A 19,940-nucleotide genomic window follows, 5' to 3' on the forward strand; every position below is an offset into this window, starting at 1 on the left:
GTGCTTATATAGGTGCTGGGGACCCTCTTTACTCTTTTGGAGTGACCTTTACGTTAGCTATATCTAGGCTATATTGGGAGATTTGCTGGAGAAAATTTGATGTGGGAGGCGTATTAAGTCAAAGAGGGGGAGAAGGCTCAACATCAAGCCTAGGGTTGGGAAGCAGGAGGACTGGGCCACGGGTTACACAAATATGCAATAGGACGCTGTCCCTGCCTTCCAGGAACTTAGACTCTAATAGTGGGAATGAGACTGGTACACAAATAACCATCATACAAATTGGATTGTGGTAAGTCCACAAGAGAAGTCAAACAGAGTAGCATGAGAAACTTAAACATGGGGATGAAAGAGCAAACTTGATGAAAGCTTGGAGTTTAGGCAAGGCTTCCTGGAGAATGTGGCACTTGAGTGGTGCTCAAGAGAAGGATTTCAACAGGCAGAGGTGGGGGAAGCCTATTCAAGACTTGGACATGGTCTGCTCAAAAGCACAGCAATAGAAAAGGACAAGAAAAGATGAAGGAAAGAAGGTGGGAAATAGCATGCCAGGGTCAGTGGCATCAACAGTTAGGGAGGCCATTGGGCTCCCATATAGAGGAGGAGAAAGAGAACCATGTAGATACAAGAAAGGAAAGCTAGAGCCAAGCTTGGGAGCTTTGAATGCTAAGTTAATGCGATTGTATTTTATTGTCTAGGGCCATGCAATTTGACAGATGGTTCTCAAGCAAGGAAATCATTCCTACCTACAGGAAAATTATTTTCTCATTGGATTAAAGGAAGAAGAAACCAGAAACAAGAGGGCCACTATTTAGGGGACTGTTCAACGGGCCAACTAGGACAGAATAAGGACCTGAATGAAGTTGGTGGGAGTGAGCATGAAAAAGAAAAGATGGATGTATGAGAACTTTCAGAGACAGAATCAACAGGACCAACAGCTTACAGGGGCAGTGGAGGAGCATGGGAGCGAGGGAGGGGTAAGGGTCAGAGTAGAGTCACCTCTGAGCTTTCAAGTCTAGGTGATAGGATTAAAGGTAATTTCATCTACAGAGAGAGAAATAGAATCAGTATTAAGGTTTTCATTCTTGTTTTTGGGGGGGTACATTTCAATTCTTTGAAAATAGTCATTCTTCTTAGAATAGATGTGGTAACTTTCTAGTAACCAGAACCCCCTTCTTCACAACCATAATGGATAGTAGAATATATGATATGTAAGTGCTAAGGCAATTGGAAAACATTTTTCATTCGAAGTAATTAATACTGGAAGTAAAAAAAAAATGTACTCATCCTCCTTTCTTACTCTCTGTCTCTCCTTGCCTTTTTCCCACCCTGGTTTGCTACCAAAATATAGATACCATAATCTCCCCAGAGGATTTGGGATATGAGCCCTGAATTAAGTAGTGTTGAACTGGTAATGATTCTAGGGCCATATATCTAGAGTTGTAAGGGACTTTAGAGGTCATGGAGTCCAGCCTCCCCAGTTTAGATAAGGAGGCAGAGGCTAGAGTACCAAATATTAGTCCAGGGAGTTGAATCAGTGACCTCCCACTCCAAGTCCAACAACATGTTCACTGTATCCTGTTGCCTTCTTACTTGAGCTTATGGAAACCAAGCTTCTTTTGTGACTTCTATGCCCAGCAGTCTGTGTTTTTCCACACCTCACACCGAAATGACCCCAATGTTCTCCCTAAACACTGGACCCTCACGGGGTCTGATTAGGGTGGCTCTCTCTCAACCTGTCTCCTTCCCTTTCTCAGTAAGTGCTGGTTTCAAGTGTTGCCTACTCCTTGTTCCAGATGGCATTAAAAAGACACAGAAATGTAAATTTTCTAGTGGCAAAATACAGTACGAGGGGGGAAAACTTTAATCAAATGGGTGTACTCTCAAGGGGCCCAAGTACTTCATTTTAATTCATCATTTCCCTTTGATGAAAACTTTAGTGAATTTTTTATTATGTAGAATTTATATGAAGCTAGGGTTTAGGTAATCAGTTTTAATATTTATACACTTAGGGAAAAATGGGAATCATTAGTAAAGCATGCATAATTAATGAATTAAATTACATTTTTCCTTTGTTTTCCTTCAGGTACAAGGAAATGCTAGATCTGGTGATCTCACCCAGCCTGACTGTAAACAGCCATTACTCTGATAGACTGACATCCAACCTTTCTGACATCGCTGCTCTGTCTCCCCATGACATAGGAGGTAGGCTTCTGATCTCTTTGTGGTTTCTTCATGCCAGCGGTCACTAATAGGCCCAAGTGACGGTGTCCAAGTTGTGGGTCAGCCTCCAAACCCGATCCCATCCTTGCAAAACCTCAGCCTGCCTGACATCTCTTTTTCTCCAGTCCTCTGACCAGCAGTGAGAATAGCCCTCTGACATTTACCCAGACATCTGACAGTCATCAGATGTGGAAGCGCCTACATGGTGGGGTCAAACCCACCTTTAAAATTGTCCTCTTCTAAGTAGAAACAATTCAGAATTGTAAGTGACAAACAGTGTAGCAGTTTGTGGCTCTTAGCTCACAAATGCCAATTAAACATGGAGTATGATTTCCAGGACCAAACCTACATCTTCTCAGAATCGCAGACCAAGTCTGTATACAGTCAGTTCCCAGAAGCACTTTTCTCTTGGTTTAACACTCATTCAAGTGGGCCTGTTACTTATGGGGTTTTCATCCCAGGACAAAAGCTTGTCTGCCTCTTGTTTCTAGATCAGCTTGAGTCAAGGAAGCACAGGAATGTTAAATCTGTTTAAAAAATTATTGGCAAATGATGCAGAGGAACTAGTTCTTGCTAGTACAATTCCAGCTATTGTTTGCTCTGCTTGGGATCTGTCAGCCTTCCTGCTAGAAGAGAACTTTGTAAGAGGCATTAAGCTATTATGTTTAACCACTGATTTTAACCCCTTGTGAGGACTATTTACTGTAGGTGTTTTGAAAACCCACTTATTTCACCATAGTTAACTGCGTTTGATGACAGCTTACAGAATGTGAATGCCACAAAACAAGGTTGGCTGGAAGGACCAGCATGAGGGGGATGCTGGCATTTTAAATCCACATTTGCAGTCAAATATCAAATCATCAGAAATGCATTTTTAAGGAAATTGGGTCCTCAGCAAAGTCAGGTTTTATGGCCCATAAAACACAAAATGTTTAAGTGGGAAGAAACCTTAAGAACACAGAATATTGAGAGCTAGAGCTGGCAAAAACCTTGGGAATCATCTAGCCCAGTGTTCTAGTCTACGGGGAGCATGACTTTGGTTTTTTTAATGTTTTGATAACTATATAATTGGTTTTCTTTATGATTTTTATATAGTGCACACAATGCATTTAACAGCATTCTGGGTAGGGATCCATAGGCTTCATCGAACTGGCAAAGGGGTCCATGACAAAAAAAAAAAAAAAAAGCGACAAATGCCTCAGTCCAATGTTTTCATTTTATAGAAGGGGAAATTAAAGCCCAGAGCAGGAAAGTAACTTGTACAACATTATAGAGTTGATTGAGTGGCAGCTAGGTGGCACAGAGTTCAAATTTGGCCTTAAATACTTAGTAGCTGGACAAGTCAATTAATCCTATTTGCCTCAGCTTTCTCATCTGTAAAATGAGTTGGAAAGGGAACGGCAAACCATTCTAGTATCTTTGCCAAGAAAACCCCAAATGGGGTCATGAAACATCAGACAAGGCCAAACAGCAATAGAATTGATTAGTGGCAATGGACAGAGAGGTCGTAATGGGGTTAAACCTTTTTTTAAACCCTCATCATTGTGGGTAGCAAAAAAAGTGAATCTTGATTTGTGAAGGCAATAGGACAAGAATGTTGAACAATTTTCCTGAAAAAGAACACTGGCTTCTTGATCTTGCTCCAGAACTTGGTAGGGGGAAGTATTATAGGCTACTTAGGATTCATGGATGTGCTCAAAAAAAGTTCCCTGTAATTTATTCAGAAACAGAGTTGCATTGATTATGAGCAAGCAGGTTAAAGATCATGTTGGGCTTTCTCTCCCCTGAGTGAAACAGACACAGGGAGTGAGTATCAGAGATAATGGCAAAAAATATATTTAACATACTGGTTGCTAGCTTGCTAGAAATGGGAGGCAACAGTATATAATTGAAGGAGTGTTGGATTGAGAACTTGGAGATCTGGGATCTAGCCCTGCCTCTGCTCACTAGCAGTGTGACCATTTGTAAATCTGTCCATATTTCTGGATATCAGTTTCCCCATTTAGAAAAATGAGAGAGCTGGACTAGTATTGTTGCTAGCTCCAAAATTTTTATGAGTTCATTGCATCTGATTCTTTTGCTTCTCCCGTATCCATTCGGTTGCCAAGTCTTGTCAGTTGTACCGCCATTCCTTTCAGAGGGCTATAAATCACACAATACTTTTGTAATGAGTATTAGCCTTCAGGAAAAAAAAAGCAGCAATAGTTTCCAGATATGCACACCAGAAACTCTCCCAGGTTCCTCTCTTCCTTCTTTTTTTCTTCTAGATGAGTTTCTAGTCTCAATTAGTCAAAATGTTGTGTTAAACCCTTAGACTAGTAGTGTCCATCTCAAAAAGATGAAGAGGAATAAACTGTGCATAAGAATCCAGGAGGGCATACATATTGACTTAGAATTAACAATCTTTATGCCCCATTGTCTTTTTACTTATTTTGATAAATATTTCCTATTTATATTTTAATCTCATTCAGGTCCCTGAGAGTGTTGCCCCCACAATGTGCTTGACACTTCTGCCCAAGACGATTCACTAAACTTCTCTGGGTCTTAGATTCCTGATCCATGAAATGAAGGACTTGAATTGGATCATCTCCTAAGATCCCTCTAGCTCTTACATTCTAAATGCCAAAGTCTCTTCCATCTCTAAGATTCCATTGGTTTCCAATTTTTAAAACATCCAGGTATGATTCAGCCACTCTTGACCATATAAAAGGAGAAACTGCCTTGAAGACTTTGTCTTCCATAAAATCATAATGACCTCTATCTAATGATAGGAATCCATACCCTGGCTTCTAATCCAAATGAGCCAGTTAGAGACAAAAGGAACCCTTGAATGCAGAGTGATAACTTGAAGCCACTTGAGAGATTATTTAGGTAGCCCCCTCATTTTATAGAGTACGAAATATATTCTTTTTTCCCCCATTGTATTGAAGAAAGAACTTCTTAGTTTCTAGAATCTATGATGGATCCCTGAGAAGGAGAATGGGAAAAGTTGCTACCCAGTTCAGAAATGGCAAGTCTTGTAATATCCTATTACATAAACAAGTTTTTTTCAGTGCCTTGTGAGATTGGAGCTAAACTCTGCTGAATCTGCAGGAGAAATTCTATACTTCAGCGTGCTCACTAAGTGCCAAATTAAGCCACTGTTGGCTGGCCTATTTCCCCCCCTTTGCCTTGTGTCCTGTATTCATTCATTCATTCCTTTAGTAAGGATTGACCTGAGTACCTACTGTGTGCTGGGCACTATGTACTATATACAGAAAAAGGTCTGCTGTGGGCCCTGCCCTCAGAGAACTAGCAGAGTTGAATGGGGAACAATGATCGTGAGTTGGAAAGGGTAGAGATATAGCAGTCAAGGAAGACTTGAGGTGGGAATTGAGCTAGGACCTGACTGTTGCTAACAGCCTCGGAAGATTAATGACACTAAGAAAGTGGAGGAGGCGAATATTTTTCCCTCCCAAAAAACAGCTGCTTTTTTGAAGCTAAAACTGAATATTAGGTGCTTCTTCAGAGTTGTGAATCCCCACTCGCCTCTGCAAAACCTGCTTTCTGATTTTTTTTTCAGGTCTGGTTTTTTTTTAACCCTTACCTTTTGTTTTAGAATAGATACTAAGTGTCAGCTCCAAAGCAGAAGAGCAGTAAGGGCTAGGCAATGGAAGTTAAATTATTTGACTAGGGTCACAGCACTAGGATGTGTCTGAGGTCAAATTCAAACCAGGACCTCCAGTCTCCAGGTCTAGGGCTCTATTCACTGAACTCCTGTGCCCTGATCTCCTCTGAAGGAAATTATGCTGAAACTAAAAGGAACCCCCATTAATACTTAGTGTTTTATGTTACTTTATCTTTTTTATTTCATTGCAACCTTTTTTTTTATCACCATCATTTCTGAATATATTTTGCCCTACTCCTCTCCGCAAAGAGCCATCCTTTGTGTCAAAGAAAGAGGGGAAAAGATCAATTCAGAAAAACTAATCCACACATCCACCATGTCTTACTATATGTAGTATTCCACATTCATAGTCTTCACTTCTTCAGAGAAGAGAAAAAAGTATCATTAATATTATAATCACATGAAAAATAAAAATGTTGTAATCAACCTTTTCATCAAAAACAATATTTTGAATATGTCTATGAGATACCCAAACATGAACTGTCATATGTGACAATAACCATATGAGAGAAGCAGGGCAGATATTCCTATCCAATTTTACACTTTAAGAAACCGAATCCAGAGATGAAACGACTTGCTCAAGATCACACAGTTAATTGATGGAAGAGGCTAAACTAGGACCCAGATCCTAGGACCAAATAAAACTAGGATTAACTAACGGGGTCAGAACTTTTTCCTATTCTGCCTTTTTGCCTGTAATGTGATATAAGGAAGAGAATCATAGATTTAGAGTGGGAGGGGATACTAGATCCAACTCCATTTTACAGATAAGATTTCTCTAACCTGAGATTAGGAAAAATTAAGTTACCCAATATCACAAAAAGAATAAAGTGACAAAGCTAACCAGTAAGTGGCAGAGAGCCCATGTATTAGGACTTTAGAGTCATTGCTTTTTCCACTGGTCAAATTGGGTGGGTGGGGAACATCTTGGGACCTGAGTTAGCCAGCCCTTAGATTGAACTAGTAGTATTGCAAGCCCCTCTGTCCTCATTTCACAGGATTGTTACAAAAAATATACTTTGTCAACCTGAGTAAACCTGAGAGTAAAAGTGCTCTATAAAAGGTGAGAGATTTATTGTTACTTATTATCATGGCTTATATCATATGCTAAATTCCTCTTTTCTGCAGTGAATCACTGTCCCTGGCCATGAATATTCCTGTTCTCAGCAGAAAGAAAAGAAGTGATGGGTTTGTGGTATTCTTGCATTTGGGAGGGTAGAACAAAAAAGCTTCTTGCAATAAAATTAACTGAATCAGAATTAACGTAATTCCTTTCCATGTTTACAAGAAGCCATCTCCAGTGGTTAGATTAGTTATCACATTCTAGGTGGCCACTTTTGGCCCACTTTTCCAATAATTAGCCTACTAATCCCCCTATGAGAGGAGAGAATGTGAGCTCTGGAAACTGAGATGCAGAGATTTTAATGGCTTAGGCAAGGCTCTACTGAGGGAATGCACCACAAAACCTGGGGCAAGAATTCAGGCATCTGTAGTGCTGCATGCCAGACACTGCCCCTATACCAGACTCAGGAATGGAAAACCAACTTTCAGGCACCCTAAAAGATAAAATCTACAATTTGATTTCTCCCCTGCTGCCAGTCAAGAAAAAATAAATTAGAATTTGAAATTTCACAAATAAATAGAAAAGGGGAAGCTAGATGGATCAGTAGTTAGAGTGCCAGGCCTGGAGTTGGGAGGACCTGTGTTCAAATGTGGCCTCAGACACTTTTCCTAGATATGTGACCCTTGGACAAATCACTTAATCCCAGTTGCCTAACCCTTACCACTGGAAGGTGTGTTTCTCAGGAAAGTAAAAAGATATGTCTCTTTAGCAGTTAGTAAAGTCTTTTGTCAAGTTTACTGTTCCTGGGGTTTGGGCTGGGAAAGTTGGGAGTGAGGAGGGAATGTGAAAACTGAAACAAATAAAAAGATTGAAATTTCTTTTAAACCCACCCAAAATGATTTCACGCTGAAGCTTCAGGGAAAAAAAAAAGTTTTTCTGTAACATGTGTCTCCCTCTTGTATAATCTTTCCTAGGTATATTGGGGTATGACAGAGGAGGGGAATTATGCTTTTACAAAGGCATTTTTTCATATATATATGGGATAATAGCAGGCAGGAGGAGACACAATTTTCCCACAAGAACGAGTGAAGATTAAGAGGGAGAAGAAACCAGAAGTGGTGAAACTTGTATATCTCTCATATTAGTTGGTGGGAAAACATTCAATCCAAATTTATGGAATGACAAGTTAACCAGAGCCCACAGGAATATTTCCAAATAGTTACCTTTTATGCAGATTTGCATATTTCATTAAATAAAACATGTTCAAAATGTTTTAATTTGCCAAGATATGTATTACTGAGTTCTTTTTTCTGTAATGCCACATAGGGCATCGTAATGAGACTTCATTCTGTAGTTCTAGAGAAGGACATCTTAAGGAATAGACTGTGAGGCCAAGGGAGCTCATTGAAGGTGGCTATAGACTGATTCCTGGAATATTCTCCCTCCTCATTTCAGATTTCTAGCTTCCCTCAGGGCTCTTCAAATCCGACCTGGAGAAAAATAGAATCAAGCTGTAATCTTGCCTTTATGGTGTTCATGATCTGGAATGGGGGTTCTTGCCCTTTTTCATCACACAGATCCCTTAGCACTCTAGTGAAGTCTTTGATCTTGCCCTTTGAAATTATGTGTTTAAATACATAAAATAAAATGTATAGGACTACAAAAGAAATTAAAGTATGGTCAAAATAGAGATTTTTTTTTCCCCAAGTTCACAGACCCTCCTGAAATCTATTCACAGACATTAGGTTACAAATCCCTAATCTGAGAGTGGGGGGATACCTCCCCTTCCCCCTATACCGTTCCTGCAATATAGAATAAAATAAGCTAGAATGTAGTATTCAAAGCCTGAGGGGGAGAAAGTTCCGTTCTGACTGAACAAGATCAGGGAAACCTTCTCAGAGGAGGGAGCATTTGAACTTGGCTTCCAAAGTGAAGAGGGGCAGGATGTCAAGTGTAGAGAAATGCATGATATTTATGATAGATAAACGGGTGTGTGTGTGTGTAGGTGTAAGTGTAGTAAGAGTAAGATAATTGACAAGGGACTTGGACTCTTTTCTAGTCTTCTTATACCTTACTCCCTGGCATGCATTCTTTGGTTCAGTGACACCAGCCCCCCGCTGTTAACATGAATAAGACATCTCTCAACTCCAATTATTCACCAAGCCTAGAACAGTCTCCCTCTCTGAATACTGACTTCCCTGGCTTCCAGTACGTCCCTTCTCTCTCTCTCTCTCTCTCTCTCTCTCTTTCTCTCTCTCTCTCTCTCTTTTTTAATTATCTCCTTTTTATCCTGTATCTGGCTTGTTTGTACATAGTTGTTTGCTGTCTTAGTTTGTGAGCTCCTTGAGGACAGGGGCTGTGTTTTGCCTGTTTTTGAATTCCCATTGTGTGGCCCAGTACCCAGCACATCACTGACACTTTCTAAAAGCTTATATAGACTGTTTTGTGAATTTCTCTTACAGAACTATGTCCACAAAATAGAAGAAAACCCTGGGCCTTCTCCTTTCCTCTTTACAGTTAGTGAACTCATCATCTCCTTTGGGTATAAATATTATATCTATGTCAATACTTCCTCAGTCTTCTGTGTATGTGTGTGTGTGTGTCTATCTGTCTCTGTCTCACTTTCCCTTCTCTCTCTCTTTTCCTTTCTCTCTCTCTCCCCTTCCCATCCCTCTCCCCCTCTCTCTTCTTCCTTTCCTCCTCTCCCACTTTCCCCCTTTTCCCTTCCCCCCCAAGTCTTCTCTGTTCCACCTTCCTCAAATCTCTATATCTATGTCCACCATTCAATTATTGTGACCTCAATTCAGGCTTTTATCATTCCTCTCTTGAACTCTTACAATAGCCTCCTCATTTGGTCTACATGTCTCCACTTTCTCCCACATTCTCCACATAACTGCCAATGGTATTTCTAAAACATAAGTCTGATCTTGTTACTCCTCTATTCAAGAAGCTCAAGTGGCTCCCTCTTGTCTTGGTATAAAATACAGATGCCTCAGTTTTGCAACTAAAGTTCTTCATAGTCTAGCTTCTACCTCTCTTTTCAGGTTGATGGCCCCTATATGCCCCTCACAGATTCTTCATACCAACCTAATTGACCTATTTGATATCCTTCATACAACTACTCTTATTTCCTTCTTCACTAATTCTACACAGACTGTCCGCCATGCCTTTAGGAACTTTCTGCCTTACAAACGCTTCCCTTTATTATCTTTCAGTCTTGGAAATGCTTCTTCTTTTCAAAGATCAGCTCAAACGACACCTCCCAAACAGAGCTCTCCCAATTCTCCCAGTTTTGACTGCCTCCCAGATTACTTTGAGTTTATCTTGTATGTATTTTGTATTTATTATTTGCATACATGCTGCTTCCCCTCAGGAAAAGGCAAACTCTCTGGCCTCAGATACTTCCTTGCTGTGTGACCCTGGGCAAGTCACTAAACCCCCATTGCCTAGATAGACTATACCACTCTTCTGCCTTGGAACCAATACACAATACTAATTTTAAGACAGAAGGTGAGGATTTAGTTTTGTTGTTGTTGAGGCTTTTTAATAAAAATTTTAAAAAGACATTCCTTGAGTATAGAAATTGCTTTGTGGTTTTTGTTTTGTTTGGGGATCTTGAGCACCTATTATGGTACCTGATAGCTAGCAAGCACATCTTTTTTTGGAAAGTTTTATTGAATAATAAATGTTTGAATGAAGGACTGACTTCAAGTCAATTGGGGAAAGACAACTGTGACCTTCCACAGCTCTAGAAAGGTCCTTGCCTCACTCCAAGGTAGGATTGGAAGCTTTCTCTGTGGGATAGATTTGGGTGTCTTGTGTAGGATCATAATTGATATCCATCTGAATTTTCACTACTGCCAATACAGCCAGAGGCTTGCAAGTGGAGTCAAGACCATGCAGAAAGCAGGGCCTTTGAGTGCTTGTCTCTAAACTAGCTTTAAAAAAAATAGAGGCATCCCCTCTTAGCATCTTTCCAAGTTTCTCTTCATGGGTGAGTCAGCATGTGAAATTGAAGCTTAAGTTTGCTGGCATGATATATATTATTGATGGTGATATGGCCACTTTAATCAAATTTTTCCTGTCTCCATTTTTCTCCTTTCCCCAGGCAACTTCAAACAAGCTTTAGAGATCGTTCCTCCACTCTTCTCACGGTGAGTGGGATTGGTTCAATTTGGAAGCAACCTAATGTCTAAACTGACAGCTTTATCCTTGTGGCTAATGGATGTATTGAACAGTCCCTGGTACATAGTAGGCACTTCAGAAATGTTTGTAGATTGAATATGTCCCATTCCTTGCTCCAGTGGATAATTTCTTTGAAAAGTACAGATTTAGTGTTTAATAGTTTTTTTCTTTTAAAAATCTGACCATTGGGCAGCTAAGTGGCTCAGGGGATAGAGAGTGCCAGACATGGAGCGAGAAAGTCTTGGGTTCAAATTTGGCCTCTGACATTTCCTAAGTGTGTGTTGGGCAAGTCACTTAATCTCAATTGCCTGCCCCTTACTGCTCTTCTGCCTTATAACTGATACATAACATTGATTCTAAAACAGAAAGTAAGGATTTTAAAACAAAAAAGGAAAAATCTTACTGTCAATTTAGTAAAAAGTGTCTTGAAAGCTTTGGGTCTTTGTTAGTATAAATTATTGGTTATTAGACCATACATATGTGTGTGTATACTCACATGCACATATTATCATGTGTTTTAAAAGATCCTACTGCCAATTATCTTTGGGTTTAAGATACAGAGATGAGAGACTTAAAGAACATTAGAACTAGAAGAGACTGGGAATCTTCATTTGCAGCCCCACTTCACCCCCATTTTACAGAAAAGCAAACTGAGACCTTAAAGTAAGCAGTGACTTACCCAAAATCATGAAGAGAATTATTGACAGAGCAATTGATTACAACACTTTTAGAACCAATCTTTTTTTTTCCCCACTATGGTATACTAGAAAACATGCTGAGCTTGGTGTCAGAAGTTACTTATTACCTGTATAGCCTCGGAAAAGTCGTTTCTCCCAAATGAAATCTTTCCTAATTCCCCCAGATACTGATCCCCTCCCCTCCAAAAATTACCTTGTATTTATTTTGTAAATCAACAAAATTTTATTAAGCATCTGCTATGTATAAGGTACTGTGCTAGGTGCTAAAGATAGAAGTTCAGAGAAGGAAGCAGCCCCTACTCTTAAGGAGCCTGTAGAAACAGAGACAGCAGAAATTGAAAATGAAAAAAAAATATCAAATAGTTGAAGTTTAGGAGGGAGGATACTAGCTGCTTGGAGAATCAGACAAGACTTTCTGCAGAAGATAGTGCTGAGCTGTGTCTTAAAGGAAGACAGTGACTCTGGAGGCAGAAGTAAGGAGGGAATGCACTCCAGGGATGTAGGAGAATCAAGGCAAAGGGAAAGCACTGAAAGACAGAAGATCACGAATAGCCAAAAAGTCCTCTTTCTTCCTCACAAAGGGCCAAGAGAGGTTGGGAAAGATAAGTTAGACCAGATTATGGAGTGTTTAATAAACTAAACAGAGAGGGTAGCTGGGCGACTCAGTGGATTGAGAGCCAGATCCTGGGTTCAAATCTGGCCTCAGATGCTTCCTAGGTATATAACCCTATCCCTTATCACTCTTCTGTCTTAGAATTGATGCTTAAGGGGTCTTAGTAGATAGAGACACAGGCCTAAAGACAGGATGTCCTGGGTTCAAATGTGGTCTCAGACCCTTCCTAGCTGTATGACCCTGGGTAAGTCACTTAACCCCCATTGCCTAGCCTTTACTGCTCTTCTGCCTTGGAACCAATACACAGTATTGATTCTAAGATGGGAGCTAAGGGTTGTTGGGTTTTTTTTTTAATTAAACAGATGTTTGTAAATTATCCTATAGTCAATAGGAAGCTGTTGGAATTAATAAAATAGAGAAGTCACAGGGTTAAACCTCCACATAAAGAAAATTCTTTGGGCATCAGTGTGTAGGACAGACTGGAGTAGTGGGAGACCAATTAGGAGTCTATTGCAGTAAATTTAATTGGAAATGATAAAGATTTAAATTAAGATTGGACACTGTGAGAGGAGACAGTGAATCAGATGTGCAAAGTGTTATGGAGATAGAGATGGCAAGATTTGGCAAATGAGTGGATATGTGAGGTGTGAGACAGCAATGAGTCAAGAATAATACTAAGATTATGAATATGAGAGATTGCAAGGAGTGGAATTGCTTTCAACAGAAAGAGTGAAGTTTGAGAAAGAAGGAACATAATCGAGTTCTGTTTCAGGCATGAGAATTTGAGGTGTCTCAGGGATATTCACACTGAAACGTCCAAAAGGCACCATATGATACAAGGCTTTAACTCGGGAAAGAGCCTGGGTCAGTACATAGAAATAGAGATATGTAAATTATCTGTATAGAAGTGATAGTTAAACCTATGCGAAATGATGGAGTTACAAGAAGAGAGTATAGAGGGAGAAGGGGATCTAGGACAGAGCATTTGGGACTATCCACTTTTAGGGACATCAGGTGGATGATGAACCAGCAAAGGAGACTAAGAAGGAACAGTTAGCCATGTAGGAGGTGAACCAAAAGAAATTCATATTTAAAAAAAAAACAATAGAGAGGAGAGAGGATTCAGGAGCAGAAAGCAGTCAACAATGCCAGATATAACAGATATATTGATAATTAACATGAGGACTGAGAGGGAAACTCTATCAGATCTGTCTGTTAAAAGACACTGGAATAAAATTCACTGGAAAATAATCATTTCTGTTAGAGGAGATGATTCTGCAGGCAAGGGTGGGGCACAGGGATGCTAGAGAAATTTCAACAATATAAAAACAAAAATTAACAGTAAAAATTTATTTTTTTAAAAAGAGAGCAAAGAAATCATTGGTAACTTGGCAGGAGTGGAGGGGGGTAAGTCTTTAGTTTCATGAAGTCAAAAACCAAATTACAAAGGATTGAGGAGTGAAAACAGTAAGTAAAAGTAACAGGTAAAGTACATGCATGCCCATGCACGCACAGCACACTTTTCATATGTATGTGTATCTACATGCGCAATTAGTAGAATGCAAATATGACTATATTGTCTTAATATGTTTATATCAGTCTATAAATATACATGGCTATGTGACATATTTTATCTGTAGTTAGATATGCAGATATAAATTGTTCTTGGATATACACAGACTGAGACGACGTAGGAGAGGCAGCATGATGTAGTGTCTGACAACTAACTTTGAAGCCAATAAGACACGAATTCAAGTCCTATTTCTGACACATCCTGGCTGTGTGACCCAAAACAAGTCATTGCAAGCTTTTAAGTACTCCATAAATATTAGGAATTATCATTATTATTGTTATTGTCGTTTTCTTCTCCATGTTTAAGAACATAAGTTACAAAGAGGGCAGCAACTCGTGTTAGTGAATAACTTTCCCTCCCCAGCAGTTGCTTATACCAAGGAAATCACAGAGCTGATCCCTCTCCCTGCCCCTGCTCTGTGTACATATAGTCTTTGTTTCCTCAAGACCTAGCACAGTTCCTGGTAACTAAAAAGTGCTTACTAGACACTTGATGGTTGGCTGTTTGAGCTGTGGGGTGTGGACAAGATTATCTTTAAAGTCCTGTCCAACTGCAAATCCTGTCAACATGCAGTGCTTTATGGTTAAAATCCTTTACCTCCCATATCTTATTTAGTCTTAAAAATTCCCAAGTTAAGGGGAAGCTAGGTGGCTCAGTGGATAGAGAACTAAACCTGGAGATGAGAGGTCCTGAGTTAAAATATAGCTTCAAATACTGCCTGGCTGTGTGACCCTGAGCAAGTCACCTAACCCCAGTTGCCTAGCCCTTTTTGCCTCTCTTCTACTTTGAAAGCAATACTTGGCATCAATTCTAAGGTAGAAAGTAAGGGTTTTTTAAAAAAATATATCGTGAGTTAAGTAATAAATATTATGTAATCCCTATTTTACAGATGAGAAAACTGAGGCTTAGCAAGGTAAAATGTTTAAACAAGAGAACTCAACTCTAAGTGACAAATCCAGTCCTTGAATCCACCTGGATCTAAAGACTTGTTCTGCCCAGCTGTTCTGGGAATAAGCAATTATAAGCAAACACGATATAAGTAAAATGTTCAAATATAACTTGAGATGCCTCACTGGTAAACCTACTCACTTGCTCAAGCAGAAAATCTCATTTCAACACATAGCCACAGCCATTCAACCGGTGCACTCCATTCTCTTACTGTTAAAGTCAGCCGCTCGACTCTGTGGGTCCCAGGCATGGAGCTTATTTAACTCCCGGTGTCAGAAAGCGGAATGAATTGGTGGTCGTGGCGATTGGGGGTTAAACAATCTTCTCTCTTCCTTTCTAGACATTACCCTCATCTGGTATCTGTCCAGTCTCTCCCCACCATGGCAACCTATGGACAGACTCAATACAGTGCAGGGATCCAGCAGTCCACCGCTTATTCCCCGTACCCTCCTCCAGCGCAAGCCTACGGAATACCTTCCTACAGTGAGTAATACTCACGTTTGTGCGTTCTCCTTCCTGCTCACGCTAGCTTTGGACCTAACTTCTTAGGGGGGCAACTATTGGATGTCTTAGAACGTCGGTCCCTAACGGAACCTTACTTCATAGATTATCAGGAGCTGGAAGGGCTCATAGAAAGGGAGAGCCGAAAGGTTCTGCCTCCTGTAGAATGCCTGAACTGGACGTGGCCAACCAAAAGGACCTTCGGAAACAAAGAATAGCAGAGTAGAAGGTATACTGGTGTCATGGAGTCCAGCCACCTCGTTTTATAAACGAGGAACATCATGGCCATCGGAGGAAATGGCTTCCTCGAGGTCATTTAGCAAGTTAACCAGGGACAAAGCTGGGAACAGAACTTGAGAGAACGTCTTCCTTTACTCTGTTATTTCATGTTTCAAAGACATTCAGGATGATGGAGGTTTCTAATCAGTCTTCTGACATAACAGGGTTTTTTTGGCCATGGTTTAGTAGAGAGAAAACTTTGGAATGGTTCTGAATTTTAAAATACCACACTCTGATCTTTAGAAAAGAGATGCCGGTCCTCTCCATGCAGCAGTACTACCCATGCACAGACTGTGCCAAGGACCTTTCAAATCACTGTGATTCACACTTATTAAGGTGCTACTGTGAGCAAGACATCTGGGCTACAGTGGAGCTAGAGCACAAGTAGAAGAACCTACTGGTGGGGGCAGTGGAGTAGCTCTGTGGATTGAGAGCCAGGCCTAAAGATCAGAGGTCCTGAGTTCAATTCTGGCCTGAGACACTTCCTAGCTGTGTGATCCTGGACGAGTCACTTAAACCCTATTGCCTAGCCCTTACCACTCTTCTGCCTTGGAACGGATACACAGTACTGATTCTAAGGTGGAAGTTGAGGGTTTAAAATTGGGGGGAGGGGGGAGGAAAGAACCTACTGTCAAGGAACGGGGATATAACTGTAATGTGAAGGAAGAAATCAGTGAATGAATGAGCAAGTGAATGTCTAAATATGGCATTTTATTAAGTACTTAATGTGCTCTCCACTGAGAATACAAATAGAAAAATAAGACAATTCCTACTCCTGAGAAACTCACATTCTAATGAAGGAGATTACAAAAATGGAATATTTTAGCTGCAAGTCAGATGGAAAAGTATTATAGTCCTTAGGATACAATTACTACTGCAGCTGCTGCTGCTACTACTACTACTACTAATAATAATAATAATAATAATAATAATAATAATAATAATTTATATGGTGTTTACTGTGTGCCAGGCACTGTTAAGTGCTTTACAAATATTATGTCATTTAATCTTCACAATAGCCCTGAGAGGTATGTGCTATTATTATCCTCATTTTACAGTTGAAGACAGATTAAGTGACTTCCCTAGGGTCACACAGCTAGTAAGTGTCTGAGACTGCATTTGAACTCAGGTCTTCCTGATTCCAGGTCCGGCACAATATCTACTGCATCACTAAGCTGTCTATGATACTCCCTTTTCTTTTATGTCATTTCCACTGATAAAATCATATTGGTTTCTGCTCTGGAACCATTTGACAATGCCAAGGATTGTGGTGGCAATACTCTTTTCTGGGTCTTTGATGGCTGTGGCTGTAACCCCTGCAGAGACTGTGGCCAGGTTTCATTTCCACAAAAGTCGATGCCCTGGATGATGACTGCTGGCACTGAACCAGAAGAATTATTCCCAAGGCTCTTGGGGTCAGGATCTGAGAGTCAAGGCACTAGTGATGATTTTGACTTGCCCAGCACAAAAACTGCCTTCTGCCTCTTCACCAGGATGTCTTGCTGCTTCAGCTAGTTGGCTTGCATGTACACAAATTAATGAATACAAGCTAATCAGAAGAGAAGATAGAGAAACTGGAGAAATCAGGGAAGGCTTCACAGATGAGGTAACATAAGCTGCAGCTTGAAGGGAGATAAAGATTCAGAGGAGATGATATTGAAGAGATACTGCATTCTAGAAATGGGAGATGATTTGAATCAATGGAGAAACATGAAGGATGAGTGTCAAGCTTAGAGAATATTTGTATGGTTCATTTTGACTAGGACTCATTACATGAACAAAAGAAATATTAAATAAGGAAGCTAGGTCATACAGGATGGAAAATCCTGCACCGAGGAATTTGTATTCTATCCCAGAGGCAATAGGGGGCCACTAAAGATTACTGAGCAAGTGAGTAATATGGCCAGACCAGACCTGACTTAGGAAGACAATTTTTATAGCCGTGTGGAAGATGGATGAAGGAGGGAAACCTATTAGGAGTAATAGATGATCAGGGCCTAAGCTAAGATGTGGGCTATGTGTGGAGAAAAAGTGAAAACAGAGCCATTTGCAGCCTTCAAGGAACTCACATAGAAAAGGTGTAAAATAGGACTATTATATTTATAGTCAGGAGAAATCTAGATTCAGATTTTTTCCCTGACTCTTAATCGTTGTCTGTGAGTAAGACATTTAACATTTTTGAGGTTCAATGTCCTCATCTGTAAAATGGAGATGATAGTATCTATGGTATTCACCCCAAAGGAAGGATGGTTCAAATTGAGCCTGAGGCAATATATCCCATAAGCACCTGGGGGCTAGTGACAGTTTTTGAGCAGGCAGCATGGCCACAAACCTTAACATGCCATATAAATGTCTGCTATTAACTATTTTTACTATTAATAAACCCATCACAGATCTTGAATAATAGCTACTCAGTTCTTTTTTCTTTTCTTTTTCCTCTTTCAGGAAAACAAAATTTAATATTCAATACTTATACATGCACACCCATATACACATAATCACATATGAGCTCTCCCCACTTGGCTTGCAACCAAGAATAATGTAGCAGTTTTGGTTTTAGACAGAAAAATAAAACTAGTCCTCTTTCTAGACAAAACATAGCATTGTGTGGAAATTAATTTGGTGCAAAGTTCTTGCACTGTCTATCAACAGCACCAAGCCTTTTAGAAAGTCCACACACTTACAAATAATAATTGAGGCTAGATTGGAATAGGTTAAAAGTTCACTTGGAGAATGTTAGCACGACTAACAAAAATATTTTTAAACTAGAGGTAATGTGCATAAGACCATGTATTCACATGTATCGATGGATCACTGGAGCTTGAGCACAGGAGATTTCTAGCAATGAGAGATGTCTAACAATGGACAGGTGGCTTTTCTGATTAGTGAGTTTCTGGTTACTGCAAGTTATTGGATCAGCAATGTGGAGCTGAAAGAGACCTTGGAGGCCATCCAGTTCAGAAGTTCTTAATCTAGGCTCTATGAACCCTCCCAGGGAGTCCATGAATAGATTTCTTGGAGGAGGGAATTAATTCGGATAGAGGGGAAATTGCATTTTTATTTTCACTGACCTCTACCCTGAAGTTTAACATTTCCTTCTATTATGAAATTAAAAAAAATTTTTCTGAGAAGAGATCTGTAGGATTCATCAGACTGTCAAAAGGGGTCCACTATTTAACAAAAAAAAAAAGGTTAAGACCCCCCCCTAGTCCAACTCCTTTATTTTATAGAGGAGGATACTGTGCCCTGTAGGAAGTCAAGAGACTCAAACTAGGGTCATATACACAGGTTAGGAGGTAGGATTTGAACTCAGGTTCTCAGATTCTAGGACCTGCGTTCTTTCCATTGGAACAAGATATGTATTTATTTATATTTGAGTTGCCTTTTATTTTTATATGTAACATAATAATATGATACATATGATTTGCAATACATATGTAATAAATTATATAAATATGCTTATCCAAGAGAAACAAATTCTCCAATAATCTATGTCTCATTCTATTTCCCCCCTCCCTCTTACAACTCCCCACAAAGGCAGGTAATATGATACAGCATTGGAATATGTTATTTAACAAGAGGATGGATCATAACTTGTCAAGATTTTGTTGAGGGGATTCCTATCTTGTCTAGCAGGTAGAGATGAATTCAGTTCTAGGGTCTACTAGACATAACAGTGGAAAACTGGGACATATTCAAAGGTGGGGGAACCAAGATGGTGAGGAGTCTGGAAACCATGTCAAGGAAGGAAACTAGAATGTTTAGCCTGAGAAGAAAAAACTGGGGTAGAGGAGTAGAATAATGGAAACATATAGTTGCCTTTTAATATTTGAATGACTCACATATAGGAGGAAGACCAAATTATGTATTTAATATCAAGAGCTATAGTACAAAAAAACAAGATCAGCAGGTTGAAAGTTATAAAAGTGTAGATAAATTTGGTTTAATATAGAACTTTTCAACAATTGATGCTATATAAAAGTGAAAAGGAGTGTCATTTTAATAATTACATGAGTTGCTGTGACTTTACGAATGTGCATTGGAGCATGACCACTAGGAGAATGCAGATTATTCTTCTTCTTTTTCTTTTCTAATTAATTTATTTATTTAGAATTTTTTCCCCATGGTTACATGAGTCATGACTTTTTCTACCCCTCTTCCCTCCCACCTCCCAAAGCTGACAAGCAATTGTGTTG

General features: G+C 39.7%; 1 protein-coding gene across 1 annotated transcript in view; it reads left to right on the forward strand.

Annotated features, from left to right (window-relative positions):
• The first annotated feature begins 2,090 nt into the window (after nt 1-2,090).
• Nucleotides 2,091-19,940, forward strand: part of EYA2 (EYA transcriptional coactivator and phosphatase 2) — a 167,064-nt gene continuing 149,214 nt past the window's right edge. The window contains exons 1-3 of the mRNA XM_044663808.1: nt 2,091-2,199; nt 11,056-11,101; nt 15,305-15,447. Coding sequence (XP_044519743.1) covers nt 2,091-2,199; nt 11,056-11,101; nt 15,305-15,447 — 298 coding nt within the window. The remainder of the gene's footprint in view (nt 2,200-11,055; nt 11,102-15,304; nt 15,448-19,940) is intronic.

Source organism: Gracilinanus agilis, chromosome 2 (genome assembly GCF_016433145.1).
Source record: "Gracilinanus agilis isolate LMUSP501 chromosome 2, AgileGrace, whole genome shotgun sequence".
Lineage (NCBI taxonomy): Eukaryota > Metazoa > Chordata > Mammalia > Didelphimorphia > Didelphidae > Gracilinanus > Gracilinanus agilis.